General features: G+C 47.8%; 1 protein-coding gene across 1 annotated transcript in view; it reads left to right on the plus strand.

The window, feature by feature from the left end:
- LOC144773624 (transient receptor potential cation channel subfamily M member 2-like) overlaps positions 1-18,483 on the plus strand; it is a 536,579-nt gene that overhangs the window by 82,340 nt on the left and 435,756 nt on the right. The window contains exon 8 of the mRNA XM_078658772.1: positions 8,791-9,004. Within this exon, the coding sequence (XP_078514898.1) occupies positions 8,791-9,004 (214 nt within the window). The remainder of the gene's footprint in view (positions 1-8,790; positions 9,005-18,483) is intronic.

Here is an 18,483-nt window from a genome sequence, read left to right on the forward strand (position 1 = left end):
CCATTGTCCCTGCCCTTTATGCTCACTATTATGCCTGACTGAAAGAATCACTGACGCTGCCAACCTCAAAGCCTAAAAAGAGAAAATAATATAGGAATATCATGTTTAGCAGTTGAACTTAAGCAAGCAGTGACCTGAATAACATCAACATTAACCATATATTAAATCCCAACAGGAGGTGCAATTACCTAATTCCCTACCAAAAGCACATCCTGTCATAGCCTGACTCAGCACTCCTGGGACCATATAACCAACCTACCCTGTGTAACAAAGCAGCCCCAAAAACTCCCTAACGTCCGTGAGGACTCAGCCATAATTTAAAATAAACAAACAACAATCACGCTACAAAAAACACCAAAAACAGCACCAAAAACTAGGCGCTCTGCAATAATGCATAATCCTTACCGTCAACATCACCACTGTACAATAGCTGTATGTCGCATCCCTAGACCCATATGTAAATTAAAAAACATTTTATTTACATGTTGGAGAACCAATTAGATTATCACTGTAACAGTTATTCCTTCACAAGCTTTTCGGACAATCAACATAGGAATAAAACACATCAGCTTTGTATCACTACACCAAATATTTTAACCCGTTGGGTGCTGGTGACGGAACCACTCCATCACCAGCCTCGGACGGGCTGTGCTAATCACGGAGTAGTTCCGTCACGGCCCAGCCGCCACACCTGCGAAGCAGCGATTTTGCCCCTGTGCTGAGCGTTCCATTGAGCGGGCGGGGCCGTGACGGAACCACTCCGTCACAAGCACAGCGCACCCGAGGCTCGTGACAGAGTGGTTCCGTCACAAGCATGGCGGCGCCGCACGGACCACACTCCCCCCTAGCGCTGCGGCAGAATTACCGCCGCAGCCAAAGGGTTAAAAGCAAGGGGGCCATGTAGACATTGAAGAGGTAGCGGCACAGGGAGGGGCCCTGGGGAACTCCACAGCTGATATCTATAGGTTCTGAGAGGAATGGTGATAGTCTGACTCACTGTGTTTGGCCGGTGAGGAAGGAGTGGATCCTGTCCAGTGCCTTGTCGCAGATACGGGTGTTGTGGAGTCTTGTGATTAGGGTGTGGTGGGAGTCGGTGTCAAAGGCAGCCGAGAGGTCCAGTAGTAAGAGGGCTGCAGTTTTGCCTTAGTCACGAAGGGAGCCTATGTTGTCAGTGGCGGTGAGGAGTGCGGTCTCAGTGCTGTGGTTGCTTTGGAAACCAGACCGTGTCCAGAGCATGGTTCTCTTCCATGAACTCGGAGGGTTGGGTGTTGATGTCCTTTTTGATGACCTTGGCTGGGAAGCAGAGGAGGGAGATAGATCTGAAGTTCTTGAGGTCTGTCGGATGAGCAGTCTGCTTCTTCAGCAGGAGTTGATCTCTGCATGTTTCCAGTTGTCAGGGAAGGTGGGGATTTCCATGGAGCAGTTGATAGTGCAGCAAAGCTCGGGGCGATGGAGGCAGCTGCTCTATGGAAGATGTGTTCCCGGTAAAGATCCAATGGGGCTCCAGAGTGGATGCTCTTCATGGTCTTGAGTGTGTTTTCTGTGGTGAGCGGAATCCAGTTGAGCACAATCTGTTGATGGGACAATGTGGTTGCGTGCAATTGTGGCCAGAATTGTGGTAGGGTCTTAGGTGTCAAAGCTGTTGTAGATCTGCCTGATCTTGTGGTGGAAGAAGGTGCTGAGTTTGTTACGGAAATCTTGGGTGGGTGGGACATCTGTGGTATTGATGTTGGGCATGGCGAACTCCATGATGGTGGTGAAGAGTTCTTTGCTGTTGTGTTCTTTGGTGTTGATTCTGTCTTGGAAGGCTATTTTCTTTGTGGATTAGAGGAGACAGTGGTGTGCGTTGACAGCAGTTTTTAAGGTTGTGTGGGTTTCTGGGGTTTTGTTTTTTCTTCGCCTATTCTTAGGTCTTCTGCTGGTGCGTCTGGACTTGTGGAGGGTGGGAGTGAACCAGATGGCTTTCTTGGAGTGTTGCTTGCCTGGTGTCTTCTTGAGGGGTGCCAGAGTGTTGGCACAGTTGGAGACCCATTGGTGAAGGTCACGTGTTTCGGTGTTGGCGTCTGTTGGTGTTGGTAGTGTGGTTGTGCTGTGGAAGTTGACAAGAAGTTCTTCCGTGGCCTTGTTCTAGCTACAATGGGTGGCCGTGAGGGCGGTGGTAAATGGTGGTAATGGTGAAGGCAAAGTGCATGCAGTGGTGGTCAGTCCAGGGGAGTTTGGTGGTATGGCTATAGGTGATATTCCTGCTGGTGGAGAAGACGGGGTCAAGTGTGTGCCCAGCTTTGTGGGTCAGTGCAGTGACTAGCTGCTTGAGTCCGATATTGGCAAGGTTCTCCAGTAGGGAGACAGTGTTCTGGTCACTGGGGTTTTCCAGGTGGAAGTTGAGATCTCTGAGTAGGTTGTAATTGGTGAATGCGAGAGACTGGGGTATGATGATGTCCACGGTGGTGTTGGTGAAGGACGGGTGGGGGCCGGGGGCCTGTAGATGAGGGTGCCATGGATGGTGGTGTTGGGGTTGGTCTGGATCTAGAAGTGGAGGTGTTCCCTGGTTGTCATGCGGTCGTTCGAGTAGGTGGTCAGTCAAAGGGTGTTATTTGTGGGACATGGCAATGCCTGCTCCTGGTTGGTCAGCGCTGTCCTTGTAGGTGATTTATTAGCCATTGGGGATGGCAGTGGCGATGTCCAGTTCATTACAGGGGTAGGTCCAGGTATCGGTGAAGAAGGCAATGTCGGAAGAGGCGGTGTCGAAGGAGTCCCAGATTGCTGTGGCATGTTTGTGGAGGGAGAGTGTGTTGAGAAGGGTGAAGTTGAGCTGGTTGCTGCTGTTGGTCAGCTGGGTGGCAAGAGGAGCTGGCGTATTGGCGTTGTGAAGGTGTGGCTGCAGTTCTGGCAGGAGAAAGGTCCTTGGGTCTCCTTTGGTGACACGGGATGGCAGGCGGGGTGGCGGTGAGTTGAGGTTGAGGAGGCTGCTGGTGTCGTAGTAGTAGAAGGTTCCTTGGCTCTGGGCATTATCCAGGTGTGAATGGGTGCAAATGGACTTGCCTTCAGTGTGCCTTTGGCGTGCCAGCAGCTGCCATTAAGTAAGCTGGGGGGCTGGACAGCTGTGAGGCAGAGAACACATGGAGCAGGAAAAGTCACTGAAGGGGGGCTGGGCAGCAAGGGTTCGCAGTGGCCTGGGTGAAGAAGACGCTTAAAACATAGAAAAAGGAAAGAAAAACAAAACGGCAGAAGCAGGAAAAAAATTAAAGGAGGCAGAGAAAAGCAGAAAAGGAAAGACAGAAGGGCAGTCAAGCAGCAGATCAGTGATGCTCTACCACTAGACCACCAGGGATGAGGCGCAGGCAGGAGCCTGCGGGTGGAGGACCTCAAACTCCTGACCAGAGGGTCAGCAGCAGTGATGGGGGCAGCAGCAACTACCGGGTTAAAAAGAAGACAATTGACATGGGCCTAACCCGGGAACATAACACATGCCTCACTGCTCCATGTCCCTAGAGAGGCGGCCACTGCTATCTTGAATCACAGGACCGACCCCAAAGTTCCAGGTCTGATTAGAGTACCCGCCAGCATGCACTCACAGTATGAGCAGGAATATCAGGACTTAAACATGAAAGAATAAAAAAGTGAACAGATTGCACAGATGTACAGCTCTCGTATGAACTCTAACTGTTTCCAGTGTGATCTCTTTTGAAATAAACTATTTGATCTGATCTATGAATTATCCCCAATCATAAATTAGTGACAATAGCCATTTAACAATCTTGACTGTGCTCAGTGACCACACAGTGTGGAACAGTAAGGATAATATAAAGATGTCTATAGTACAGAGAGGCAATGGACCATATAGTGCATTATATTGATGTTTGCTCTGATTAAATTCCAGGTATTCAAACAAACAGTTGTAAAGTTCATTTGAATCAGGTCCAGTTGCAGATGGTGCAATATACAGGTCATAATTCTTGGCATAAGGGGCACCCATGGCAAAATTCTAGTTGGCAGACAAGAGAAAATTCTTGACGTATGATATACCCATAACAAAATGCTGACACTGACCTTCTTGAGGAAATTTCTTGGAATTAAGGAAGTCAACCATAGTATACGGGGCTAGGAGAGGCAACCGTGCGAAAATGCTGGCTCTAACTTAGCAGAGATAACTTTTCAGATATGGTCCTACCCATGGTCCTTGGTGTAAGAGCTGCCCATGACTTAGGGAGAAAATGTAACAAATACTGGTACTGGCACAGTGGCATACTTGACGCAACCTCTACCCATTTAGTAATTAATGTATTCAACACCAGGGAGCCTCGGTCTTCAGTAGCGTGCATTCAAGTGGCTTTTGAGCAAATCAGTATGAATATTTTTCTGTAATATGCGCTAATATATCAAATTCTTTTCAAATATTTCTTGGAAGGAGAACCCCCATACTGAAAGTTATGCTCACGTCACTGTAATTTAGGGCAAGTATAACAGAGAGATCAAATGTCAACAGACAGTACTGCTGCAGTGAGTGCAAGTAAACAGAAAGCATAGGTAGAGTAGAAGTGGACATACAGTGCTGCAGCAGTGAGTGCAAGTGAACAGAGAGCCCAGAGAGAGTAGAAGTGTCAGACAGTACTGCTGCTGGGAGTGCTAGTGAAAAGAGAGCACTGAGAGAATAGAAGTGGAAAGACAGTACTGCTGCATTGACTGCAAGTGAAGAGAAAGTGCAGAGAGAGTAGACGTGGACAGACAGTACTGCTGCAGTGGGTCTAAGTGAACAGAGAGCATAGAGAGTGTAGAAGTGGACAGACAGTAATGCTGCAGTGAGTGCAATTGAACAGAGAGAATAGAAGTGTTAAGATAGTACTGTTTCATTGAGTGCAAGTGAAGAGAAAGTGCACCGAGAGATTAGAAGTGGAAAGACAGTACTACTGCAGTGAGTGCAAGGAGCAGTGATTATTGAATGGGAGGAGACATATCTTCAGTCAATGCAAGAAGTCATTGCTTGTGATTTTTTAAAGTGATGGAGCATTCCCTTACACCCAGTGTAGCAGAACTGTCTGTCTGCTTCTATTCTCTCTGTGCTTTCTGTTCACTTGCACTCACTGCAGCAGCACTGTCTGTCCACTTCTACGTTGTCTGTACTCTCTGTTCACTTGCACTCACTGCAGCAGTACTGTCTTTCTACTTCTACTGTCTTAGTGCTCTCTCTGTTCATTTTCACTCACTCCAGCAGTACTGTATGTCCACTTCTAATCTAATCTCTCTGTGGTCTTTCTGTTCACTTGCACTCGCTGCAACACCACTGTCTGTCCACTTCCCATCTCTCTGTACTCTCCCTGTTCACTTGCACTAAATGCAACAGCACCACCGATCCGCCCCCTCTGTCTGTGCTTTGTCTGTTTACTTGCACTTACTGCAGCAGCACTGTCTGCTCACTTCTACTCTGTGTGTGCTCAGCTAAGCACTAGAATAGGACCATCCATCTACTCACTCTGTCTGTGCTTTCATTGATACCTTGCAGCACTGCAGCAGCAATGCCTGTCTGCTCCCCCATGAACTCTTTTTGCTTCCTTGCATTCACTGCTTCAGCAGTACATATGAGTGTTCCTCACTGCTGTCATTTCCTCGTTGTACTCACTGCTGCAGCAGGAAGTCGGCTCCCTCCTCTGTCCATTCTCAGTGTTACTGTCCTCACTGCAACAGTCTGTCAGCCACCTGCGACCTCACCAACCCCTTCCTTTGACTGCAGCAGCAATGCATGCCTAGCCTGTCTGTATCCATATATGACTTCCCTTTGTTTCTACCCTAGTTTCATGCAGTGCTTTATCTGTAAAAGAATACATGCTGGTGCCCAACCTTTTCCTTAGAAGCCACTACCAGTGCTTATGAATATCAAGTTGGTTGAATAACAAGGATGACTAGTCTTCATTCAACGTAATCGTTTTTTTGTCCACCTCCAGAGACCTTCAAAATCCTTTATCACATTGTTAGACTTGGCATCTTTTGGCGTGTTTCCTCTGAGTTTTTGCTTCCTCCCCTCCCACTTTGACTCTGTTTTGGCTGGTATAACGTTTCTGTGCACTTTTCGTACTGCTGATCAGTGGTAAAGTTCTGGTGCTCCTGTGGTGAAATTGTGTTATGATTGGATGTGTGACTTACTTATCAGTCCCCATTAAAGGGCACTGCAGGTGCCGGGGCTTGTGAGTCAACTGCTACTCGTGGGCCTGCAGCACGGATTGTGCCACCCACGTACATAGCCCGAAAAAGGTATAAGTGAATGAAGTTTGGTACGCCCAAACTCAGCGTCTAAAGACGCAGCCTTTAGCAAGGGTGCCCTTTTCATTCTGAGTTCATAGAGGCCCCTTTTAGAAAGTGGGTATTATTTTGCTCGGTCATCCCATGTGCCTCTGCTGGAATGTGGATTGCCTGCCTGGTTGTAGGACGACAAATGGCTGGGGGAGCAGGGTGGCTCCCAATAGTCTAGGTAGGTCAGGAAAGGGCTAAACAGACGATGGGGGAAGAGGGAAGAGATTTCCTTGCACCTCAAAGGACCTGATCTGCCTCTGATAAAGCCGTCTCCACCTCCTGCCAGGAATTCACGCCAGAGAAGGCCCAACTGGTTCTGGCCGGACACCAACACCCTCTGCCTGGAAGATCGAAGGATTTTTGTGTACAAATGCTTGGTCCCCGACCCCTGAACTTTAGAACTCATCTAGATCAAGAAGACTGCACAGAAGAAGAGTCGGAGAAACTACTAAAAGGAACAACCACTTTGCTGCGTGCTTTGCTGGGCTGACCTGCAGTGCCTGCTTCTGTCTTGGGCAATGAAAGGCCTGGACTGGACTTTCTGCAACCGAATTGGTGAGACTCTCCAAGGGCTTGAGGTAGAGCTTGCCCCATGTTCCCGAAGTCTTAGGAACAGGAAAGACTTCAGGTTCTTCAACCCGCAGCACTGGGGACTGTGTGTTTTGTGTTGCAACCCAAAGAACGCCCCTCGATGACGTCTATGACGACCCTGCCAAACCCGTGTCCAGAAGGCACCGCAGAGGACACCCAACAATGCCGCAGCATGACCCTGGTCTCATCGATGACGCCTGCTGACGCCATCACTGAGCCGCTGCTCACATCGTGACTTGGGGGCACCGTACTCTGCATTGCCTTACTTCACGCCAAAGCTTTGGGACTGCAGAGGGAACTGCTGCCACGCTGCACCGTGACCCTGGTCTCACCAACAACACTTGAGGACGCCATCACCGAGCTGCTGTTCGCACCGCAACCTGTGGGCCCACACTATGCGCCACCTCGCTACACGATGACGCCGTGGCCTTCCTGACACCTCCACTTCCCGCTGAAATAGACGTCGCTGCTTGCATCGTGGTTCAGGGGGTACTGTTCGTAAGTTACACGATGCACCACCCTCATCCCACACCGCAGCCTTGGCCTACCGACGCCGGTGCCATTGACTCCAGTTCGTCAGCCGATGACAGTGCTTCAGCAACGACAACGCCGCTGCTTGCACTATGACCTGATAGCACCGTGACGAGCACTGCATCCATCTCGCACCGCGACCCTGGTCTCACCAATGATGCCACCTGCCGCTGCCACTGAGCCGCTGCTCGCACCGCGACCTGGGGGCACCGCACGCCGCACCGCTGCACTTCGCACCACAGCACCCGAAGTCTGCCAGCGCCAGTGCTCCTGATTCCATCAGAGAGGAGCTCAACCTGCAACGCGAGTGACTCAACCCCCTGCAATTCTCAGAGGTACTGTTTGCGGGTCTTCCCGACACCGTAGCTGGTCGGCGACCCAGCAACCAGCCAGAACTGTTGGATTTGTTGTTCACAACCCTGTGATAGCCCAGGACGGAGCTATCAACATCAAGGAACTATTTTTAAAGCATATTTTGATAAGTGAAGAGTGTGAAGTATAGTATTGTGGATTTTTGGCGTATTTGGTCTTGTCTAAAGTATATAAACATTTGATACTTTTCTAAACTGGTGTGCTGTCCTTTTGTAGTGCGTACACTGTTTTACTGTTGGTTATGTGCAAATGCTTTACACACTGCCTCTAAGATAAGCCTGTTTGCTCATGCCAAGCTACCAAGGGGGTTAGCAGGGGTTATTTTAGAAGTGTAACTCCCTTATCCTGAGTGGAGTGATGGTTTCTGCCTCGCTTTGGCGCAAGTCTCAGCTAGCCAGAAATCCCATTTCTAACACACACATTTGCAGTTTTTGTCATCCATACTTTTCCTATTATCACAGTTATTAGATCTTTCCCTTCTCTCCTCTTTCCTTCTTGTCTCTCTAAGCACTTGATTCATTTATTGTTTAAAGCTGAGCATGCATGGTGAGTATGAGCAAATGCTTTACACACTGCCTCTAAGATAAGCCTGGTTGCTCATGCCAAGCTACCAAGGGGGTTAGCAGGGGTTATTTTAGAAGTGTAACTCCCTTATCCTGAGTGGAGTGATGGTTTCTGCCTCGCTTTGGCGCAAGTCTCAGCTAGCCAGAAATCCCATTTCTAACGCACACTTTTGCAGTTTTTGTCATCCATACTTTTCCTATTGTCACAGTTATTAGATCTTTCCCTTCTCTCCTCTTTCCTTCTTTTCTCTCTAAGCACTAGATTCATTTATTGTTTAAAGCTGAGCATGCATGGTGAGTATGAGCAAACTTAAATAACCCTTTATGTAAATTGTGAGAGATTATTACAAGGCTTCAAATGAGCTAATTATGATGGAGATGAGATAGTATGCAAAGGATTATTATTGGAAATTCACTGACACTTCTGTATATCTCTCTTCTCCAACAGATCAAAAAAGTCAGGCAAACTGAGCACTTGGCAACACCTGTGTTATTTCATCACCGCCCCAGTGGTGATCTTCTATTACAACGTGGCATCATACTTAGGATTCCTCTGGCTCTTCGCCTATGTGCTGATGATGGATTTTCAGGATAACCCTTCCCGGAATGAATACCTTCTCTACGTCTGGAGCCTCACCTTAGTTTGTGAGGAAGTGCGGCAGGTGAGGAAGCCCAGAAACATACTACTAGAACACATAATTCATGTTATACTGCATAGTTGTGTTGCTTCTGTGGCACCTTGTTCGAAGTGGTTGTCTCTGTATGAAGTGGTCTGCTGGCTGTGAGGTATCAAGAACAAACCCTGCCTACATATTCTTCTTGATCTTTCCTCAGCATTTGACACAGACAAACATGAAAACCTCATTGATCTTCTTGAAAAGAGGATGGGATTATTGGGCCGTTTCTTAAATTGGTTTGCCTCATTCAATCAATCAATCAATTAGGGGGTTTTAAGCATGCTACTCACTCGTGAGGGTTTCAAGGTGCTGGGGAGGAGCAGCTTTGGTCAGTCAAAGAGCCAGGTCTTGAGGGTCCTACTGAAGATGTGTAGGGTGGGGGTCCATCTGATGTTGATTGGGAGCTCGTTCCAGGTCTTGACAATGATGTAAGAGAAGGTTTTTCCACCCGTTCTTGCTCTGCAGATGCGCAGGGGTTTGGGGAGGTTGAGGTTGGTGGATTTGAGGTTCCTCTTGGGTATGTGGACGGAAATTCTATCATTGAGATACTGGGGTCCGGTGTTGTGGAGGGATTTGTAGGCATGGGTGAGTATCTTGAAAGTTACTCTCTTCTCAGTGGGCAGCCAGTGGAGATTACAAAGGTGTTGGGTTATGTGTTTGTGTTGCAGGATGCTGAGGACGAGTCTAGCTGTGGTGTTCTGTCTGGTCTGGAGTTTGCAGAGGAGAGATTTGTTGATCCCGACATATTTATTTTATTTATTTTATTTTTAAAATTTCTAGAGCGCACAAATACCTTACGGTGTCTCGGCGCTAGTGTATGCAGATTACGAGGGTTGCGAAGAGATGTTACTGGTTAAAAAGCCATGTTTTAAGATGTTTTCGAAAGGAAAACAGCGAAGTGAGTTCCTTAATCTGGGGAGGAATCTGGTTCCATAGTTTTGACGCAGCCACTACAAAATGTCTGTCTCCCCATGTTACCTTTTTTGTTGGAGGAATTTGGAGCTGTTGGGCCGTGGATGACCGCAGTGTTCGACTGGGTTTGTGTATTTGGAAAGCGCTTTTGAAGAAGTCGGGACCATTATTGTTCAAGGCCTTGTGGGTAATGCACATGGCCTTGAACTTTATCCTGCTTCTTATGGGTAGCCAGTGTAGCTCTCGAATTGTAGGAGAGATAGAGGCGTGGTTTGGTATCCCCATAAGGATCCTTGCAGCAGCATTTTGAACAAGCTGTAGCTTGCTCACCACTTGTTCCTGTGCATTAAGCAGTAGGCCATTACAATAGTCCACCTTGGATAGTACCAAGGAAGACATTAGAGTTTTACCAGCAGTGGGAGGAAGAAAAGGGAGCAGTTTCTTCACCATTCTCAAAGTGAAAAAGGAGGCTGAAACCACGGCATTGGCGTGACTAAGGAACGTAAGCTTACTGTCAAAAAGCACGCCCAAGTTTTTCACTTTGGCTACTGGCAGAGGAGGCATACCCAGTTCTGAAGGCCACCAGACCGGAGACCAAGACGGAGTTAGTTCGCCAAAAACCATTACCTTCGTCTTGTCGGAATTTAGCTTTAAGCAGTTCCGGTTCATCCATGTACTGATAGCCTTCATGCCTGCCTGAAAATTCCCTGCCACAGCTTCTCCGTTTTTGTGTATCTCCAGAACCAGCTGTGTGTCATCGGCATACGATGTTAGCCCTATGCCGAATGACTTGATTACCCTCGCCAAGTCCGACACGTAGATGTTGAAAAGTGTCAGACTTAGCGAGGAGCCCTGGGGGACACCACAGGGGAGAGAGAAATCAGGAGAGCTGAAATTTCCCATCTTCACGGACTGTATCCTGTTGGCCAGAAAGGATGCTAGCGTTGCTCTGGCCCTGCCCTGGATGCCGAGGGCGGCGACACGGTCGATCAAGATGGAGTGATCGACCGTGTCGAAGGCCGCGGATAAATCCAGGAGTATTAAGATAGCGGCGCCGCCCCTATCCATGATGATCCTGACCTCCTCTGCCGCTTTTATCAGAGCAGTCTCCGTCCCATGGCCCTTCCTAAACCCGAACTGCGTGTTGTCAAGCAGATCGTTCTGGTCAATAAAGGTCGACAGCTGTTGGTTCATTACCTTTTCGATTATTTTTGAGGGATAGGGGAGAGAGGCAATTGGACGGTAGTTTTTGGGCTCTGAGGGGTTTAATGCAGGTTTTTTCAGAAGGGGTGTTACAGTTGCCTTTTTCCAGATTACGGGAAACACACCTGTCTGAAATATGGCATGACAGATGTTAGTAAGTACTGGGGCTATTAGGTCGGATACTGATTTGATGATACGTGGGGGGCAGGGGTCCAGTGGGGATCCTGACTTAACAGTGTTTATGAGTTCCATCATGGATAAAGGTGGTATGAAGGCCTCTAGGATTGGTTTTGATGACCGAGGAAAAGTCTCTGAGGAGACTGTATCTGTGGACGATGTTGTGGTAAATTTATCGAAAATATCGCTAACCTTGGCCTGAAAAAAGTCCGCCACCTTGTTGCAGACATAGAGGGCCTTTCCATAGTCCAGTCTGCTGGTTATAAGTGTGTTGGTGACGGTCTTCCTTGATTCAGTGGGGATCCATTTGAAGAGCTTACGGAGGATGTGGAGGGTGTTGAAGCAGGTGGAGGCAACGGCAATGACACGTCAGGTCATAGAGAGGGAGGAGTCGAGTATGATGTTGAGGTTTAGGCCGTGGTCCGTGGGGGTGGAGGGGCTGCTGACAGGCACTGCTGCTGCAGTGCTGTAAGGTATCAGTGAAAGCACAGACAGAGGGAGTAGATGGATTTGTCCCATGCAGAGAGGGAGGGTCCGAGGATGAGGACCTCTGTCTTCTCCGAGTTGTGCTTCAAGCAGCTGCTGCTCATCCAGGATGCAACGTCCTTCATTCCTTCCTGGAAGTTGAGTCTGGTGGTGAAGGGGTCCGTGGTGAGGGAGAGGATGAGATGGGCGTCGTTGGCATAGATACAATTCTCAGTCTGTGCTGTCTGACGATGGCAGCGATGGGGGCCATGTAGATGTTGAACAGCGTTGGGCTGAGTGAAAATCCTTTGGGTACTCCCCAGTTGATTTCCTTGAGTTCAGAGAGGTAGGGAGGCAGTCTGATTCTTTGGGTTCTGCTAGTGAGGAAGGAGCGCAGCCAGTCAAGGGCAGTTCCCTATATGCCGGCATCTTGGAGTCTGGGGAGTATGCGGTGGGAGATGGTGTTGAAGGCTGCAGAGATGTCGAGTAGGATCCAGGCTACGGTGTGTCCTTGGTCAAGGTGGGTTCGGATGACGTCTGTGGCGGTGAGTTGAGCGGTCTCGGTGCTGTGGTTGCTGCAGAATCCAGATTGGGAGGGGTCGACGGTGGAGTTTTCTTCGATTAATTTTATTAGTTGGACATTAACGGTCTTCTCAGTGACTTTGGCCGAGAAGGGGAGGGGGGAGATGGGTCGGAAGTTCTTGAGGTCCATGGGATCTGCTGAGGGCTTCTTTAGTTGGGATCTGACTTCTGCGTGTTTCCATTCGTCAGGAAAGATGCCTGTTTTGAAGGTGGCATTGATGATGTGTCGCAGTTCCAGAGCGATGGTGGAAAATATGCAGGGACAGGGGTCTGTGGGGGCTCCTGAGTGGATGCCTTTCATGGTCAATGTGGTGTCTTCTGTGGTGACTGGGATCCAGGAGGAGATGGTGGGCTGACTGGCATTACTGGATGCGGGCGTGGTTTCAGAGTCAGGTGTCTGGTCCTTAAAGGTAGCTGTGTTGTTTCTAAAAGTAACTTTAAAAAGGCATGGATGGAATAGGCCTCACCATGCTCCCAGTAAATGAAGATCCTGCCTCATGCTAAGGAATTCCATGGACCTGTCAGCTGTGATCTTGGCGTAGTCCTGAGAGAAAAATAAAGCATGACCTGACCAGGAAATACTACTGATTGATTTTGCCACTGAGAGGACTTTGAGTCAGACAGTAAATTCTAAAAAATACAGGATTACACCTCTTGGACGTCTTAGCGATGAACCTGAAGCAAGTAGACAACCTGTCGATGGGCGTGCTGGATGTTTAGAGAGGTGTTCTCAGGAAGCTGTAATAGTTCTGGAAGGAAACTCTAGAAGAAAGTGAGTGGATCAGATCCTTCCACATTTTCCGCCAAACCAAAGAATCGTAAATGATTTCTTCTGTTCCTGTTTTCCAACTCTGAAGGACTAGGCTATTTAAGGCCCAGCGGTGCCAGGGAACAACACCTAAAACCTTCGTGGGATACCTGTTCTGGCGCACTAAAGACAGAGACACGGGAGACTTCCTTCGGCGTCAAAGATCAGTGTTTATTACTGCAGGGATGCAAAAGTCATGAGAAGTACAACAGAGTGTAGGTTCCAAGAGTCTGCTTCAAATTGCATTTGTGTGTCGCTCTCTTTTATACAAGATCTTGTCATTGCACAATACGTAAGCAAAAGGTTACAGCTCAGTTCCCACAGTATAATTCAAAGGGTCGCTTTCATGTATTCAGAGCTCCGGAACATAATTACATTAACATCACCAGTTCCAACTGTAAAAGCACATCTTCCCACCATTAGGTACATTCCACTTGAGTTGTAAATAAGCAAGAGAAAGAGACAAGAACAGCTGCAGGGAAAATCAGACAACAGGGAGGAGAGAATGTGAGGATAATATTGGATGCGTAATCGTGGCTTAAAAGGGCTTGATCCCAGCACGTGCAAGGCTGAAACAATAGACCGGCACGCCAGGATCACCTCCGGGCGGAGGCAACTGCTTTAGCAGTGTCCTCCCCCTACTCATAAAAGACGCATGAAAGGAATATACTTCCACCGTAAAGCTTGGGAACAGAGGGTCACGATGTGGGCAGTTGCCTGTTCGCTGACTACGTGAGGGCAAGAAACAAAATGGGTGCCGTATCTAAAATGGAACCCAAGGGTTCAGATGTAGAAACACGTAAATGAGATGAATTCTTCTGAGTAGCATGGCGATACCGTGTACACTTACTAAACACGTCATTTACGGTTCATAGATACCACACTCGTCCATATTTGGTGATGCCCAAAACGTCGTGACGATTTTCACGGAACCTCAGACGCTCCTTTTGCCCTCATGTAGGCAAGAACTAGTCGAAGTCGGAGTCAATCTTGATTCTCATTAGATCATTCAGATGTTGTTGGAACATAATTCTATCCATCAATGTCTCTTTGGTAACAGATGGCCTTCTTATACACGTTGTAGCACAAAGGCCACATAAGGCAGGACCACACTGTACGCAAAGACAACACGTGAACAGAAACGTCACAACAACCCCTATAACCATCAGAATCTTCCAACCCCAAGTCGACATTAGACCCCAGAACCATCCTAGAAGCGTCCAATCTCCCTCGTCCACGTGTATGGACTCCGAGATTTTGTGCAACTTGGAGATGGCTTGATAAACCGTTGGAGCGTTATCAGGTATGAATATGCAGCAGCTCGAATGGATGACCTTACACACACCTCCTCTATCTGCTAGAACAATGTCTAGAACCATACGGTTCTGTAACGTCATAAGCCTATCCGCTTGAAGCTCTGCTGTCAGATTACCAAGGGCGCTTGCAGTTATGTTAGCGGTTGACTCTACTACACGAGTTAACTGTCTCAGGTTTCTGCTATTGACCATAGGGCCCCAAAACGGTAGAAAACCCTTGAAGAAGTCTCCTGCTTCTTGACCGGAAGTATCCTCCTTACTAATGACACCTCTCACAATTCTGGTTTTGTGATAGTCGGCAGCAACAGTGAAAGTCGGGGGCAAGAGATTTGCAATATAGCAGGTACCTGAGAAGTCATGAGGTAACCACGTATATGCTCGATCATAACATACAAAATAGGTACCCTTGGCAGTCAGAAAGACAGGAGAAAAGAGCATCGGTAGAACGTAAGTATCCACACAAGCACTCTTCCCAAGCTGGGCTCTTGGATTTCGGCCACGACCTTGCAGACAAAAGTGGCCTAGGTGAGGTACAATCCAGATCGGAGATGAGCTTTTAAGCTGCCTATCACCCACTGATTTACTATACTCAGCCTCACTAAGGTACTTATAGGCCTGCACTTCCTCCTCTGGGATGAGCGAAGCATCAAAAATGTCTCTATCTAAATCAGCCATCGCTATCGCCAGAGACTTATGGTACGGGCCAGGACCAAAGTTTGCTGAGCGTGGTTCTCGATGGGGGTAGGAATCTAGTGCACTACGGAACATGATTTGGAATGCCCGAGCTGACCCTTGGGGGCTGTACGGAAGAACCAAATATGGGATACCCCTGTCCATGGTATGTGGCATTAGCCCACACACCCAACAATTTGTAGTATTTACCACCAACTGATGCTCATGCAAAAGTTGCACAAAGGAATTGTTTCTAAATTCCGCATGTCTGACTTGCTCATGTTGGGGCAGTAAGTGAAAAGAATGTGGAGAAACGGTAGAGACGAAATTTAGATCGTGAGAAGGAGAGGTAGGTAAGGCAGAAGGCAGTAATGATTGAAAACCAAAATATACTCCACCCACCAGCAGCATAGAAACAGTTAGGAACAACATGAAAACCTGTAATAAAAAACATTTTGTTCGAAATGTGCTGTACAATTTAGATCTTTGCGCCGCCTTTTCCTCTAGCTTCGACAGCTTGGAGAACTCCATCCTCTAACAACCGTCCGCAACGTTCTTGATGCACTTTGTTCTGAGTAGCGATTGCCAATTCCCAGGAGTTCCCAGAAATCGACAAAAGAAACCGACCTAGTGTCGATAGCTGCTAAACAGAAGGAAGTACCCGCACGGCCCTACGGCCAACCCAGATGATAGGTTAAGTGAATTAGAATCACTTCAATAATAGTCTCTTAGCTGCCTGAAAGGAAAAGGTAAACACAATATAAAATGTCCACAATGTTCATGACAACGGTAAGGGGTACTGTAAATTTCAAAAAAGGGGATAAAAACAGAACTCTTTTATTTGTCCTTAACGCGCGGTCGAAGAAAGTATCGACTTCTCCCGGGTTGAGTCTGATCTTCAAACAGTGGATTGGATGGCGAACAAGTGTTCGATGGTCCAGGCAATTGTTCAGTACTTGTATTTCCCAGTGTTGAAGGAAGGGAAATTGTTTGAGGGGAATCAACAGGGGTGTCAGATAACACTGAAGTGTTCCCTATGGTTTGAGCTTCGCTAAATGGGACAAAGCGTTGGGGAACGTCAGTTTCAGACGAAGAAAAACCTTTGCGCATCCATGTGTCTGCCGGCAGAGGAAGCGGAACCTTCTTGGTGTGGGTGGCATGCACCCAGTGTTTCCGTCCCTCCAGCCGAACCGCCGTCCTCGTGGCTAGTAGCACCTGGAAGGGTCCCACAAATCTCGGCTCAAGGTGACGTTTTCGTCCGAAATTACGGGTGAGGACCCAGTCCCCTGGTTGGAGCCGATGACCAGGACCCTCTGTTTGTGACGGCAGAGCCTCAAAGACCTGTTGATGAATCAAACTCAATTTAGCAGTCAGATCATATAGATAATCGATTAACATCGGATATTCAAGTCTGTTCAATTCTTTAGGCCTTGGAACCCCCCAAATGTTCGCAGGACGGCCAAACACAATCTCATATGGGCTAAGCCCTACTCGAGAGTGTACAGTAGCCCTGGTCGATAAGAGAGCTAGAGGCAAAGCGTCGGGCCATGATAAACCAGTCGTTGCCTGGATTTTAGCAAGCTTCAATTTCAGGGTGCCATTATATCCTTCCACCAAACCTGCTGACTGAGGATGATTAGCACTATGACATTTTTGGGATATTCCTAAACCACGACACACACTCTTCATCACACTTCCCACAAACTCACTTCCGTTGTCCGACCATACAATCCGAGGCATGCCGTACCTGGGGAAATACTCTTTGAGCAGAATTTTAGCTGTGGATAGAGCAGTATTATCCTTAAGAGGGTAAGCTTCAATCCACCTGGAGAATGCGCATACTACGACCAACACATACTTCAAATTGTTGCATCTCTCCATATGGATGAAGTCCAATTGGATAACTTCGAAGGGACATGTAGGAGGGGCAAAATGACCAGGTGGAGTGGGGGTGCCCTTACCGGGATTATGCATCAAACATACCATGCAATTATTAACCACTCTCTCTGCACATTTAGTAATCCCATCATTCTTCCATACAGGAGACAATAACTTGCATATGCCCTTCGAGCTAATATGTGCTGTGCCATGGGCCATTGTAACAACAGCAAACACATATGCATCCGGTAACATCCATCTCTGTTTCTCCGACAAGTCAACCCAACATCCATTCTCGTCTAACTTTCCCGTGCTTTCTTTCCACTTAGTCTTTTCCATTTCAGTGGCCTCATTCTGTATTTCCTTCACACTCTCCACTGTGTCCTCACACATGCTAGTTTCTGCTGGCCATCTTACTGAATTCGCAACGTACATTCGATTTGTCAGATTTCTAGCTGTCTCTTTAGCAGTTTCGTCTGCAAACGCATTACCACGACCAACATCATCCGTCACTTTTCGATGCGCACTACATTTAATTATGGCCACCTGCTTAGGCAATGTGAGTGCACCTAAAAGGTCATTCACAAGCTGTCCATGCTGAATCTTCGTGCCATGCGACGTTAAGAATCCTCTTTCTTTCCACAATCGCCCAAAACTGTGTGCCACACCAAAAGCATACTGGCTGTCTGTAAACACATTCACCCGCTTTCCTCTGGACAACACACACGCTCTTGTCAAGGCGACCAACTCAGCTGCCTGGGCCGAGTTCTGACTCAATCTCGCAGTTTCCACAATCGTACTCAACGTCACTACAGCATACGCAGTCGTCACATCACCATTCGGTAACTTAAAACAGGAACCGTCAACATACAAAGTACCATCGGGATCTACCAATGGAGTATCTTTTAGGTCGATACGACCCTTCGTTTCTTCCTCAGTTCTTAGATAACAGTCATGTGATGCTACATCACTTGACTCTGTGTTGATCGGCAATAATGTTGCTGGATTCAACACATTACACCTTTTTATCCGTATATGACTAGCCAGTAACGTCAGCTCATACCCAGACAACCTTGCGCTCGTCAAATGTTGAGTTTTCGTTCGGTTTAAGAGAGTGTCAACTGCATGCGGAACCATCACCGTAAGCATATTATCCATGACCAGACCTGCGGACTGTCGAATGGACGCCGCAGCTGCCGCTGTTGCTCTTAAACAACTCGGCAAAGCTCTAGCTACTGGGTCTAAGGTCGAAGAAAAATATGCGCAGGGACGCTGTTTGTCACCAAATTGTTGCGCCAGAACACTCAACGCACAACCATCCCTCTCGTGAACGTACAGTGTAAACGGTTTACTGTAATCAGGAGTACCTAACACAGGAGCCGAACACAACGCATCACGTAATTCAGAAAAACCTTTTTGACACTCTTCAGTCCATGGCAAAGGAGTCGGAA

Source organism: Lissotriton helveticus, chromosome 8, assembly GCF_964261635.1.
Source record: "Lissotriton helveticus chromosome 8, aLisHel1.1, whole genome shotgun sequence".
Lineage (NCBI taxonomy): Eukaryota > Metazoa > Chordata > Amphibia > Caudata > Salamandridae > Lissotriton > Lissotriton helveticus.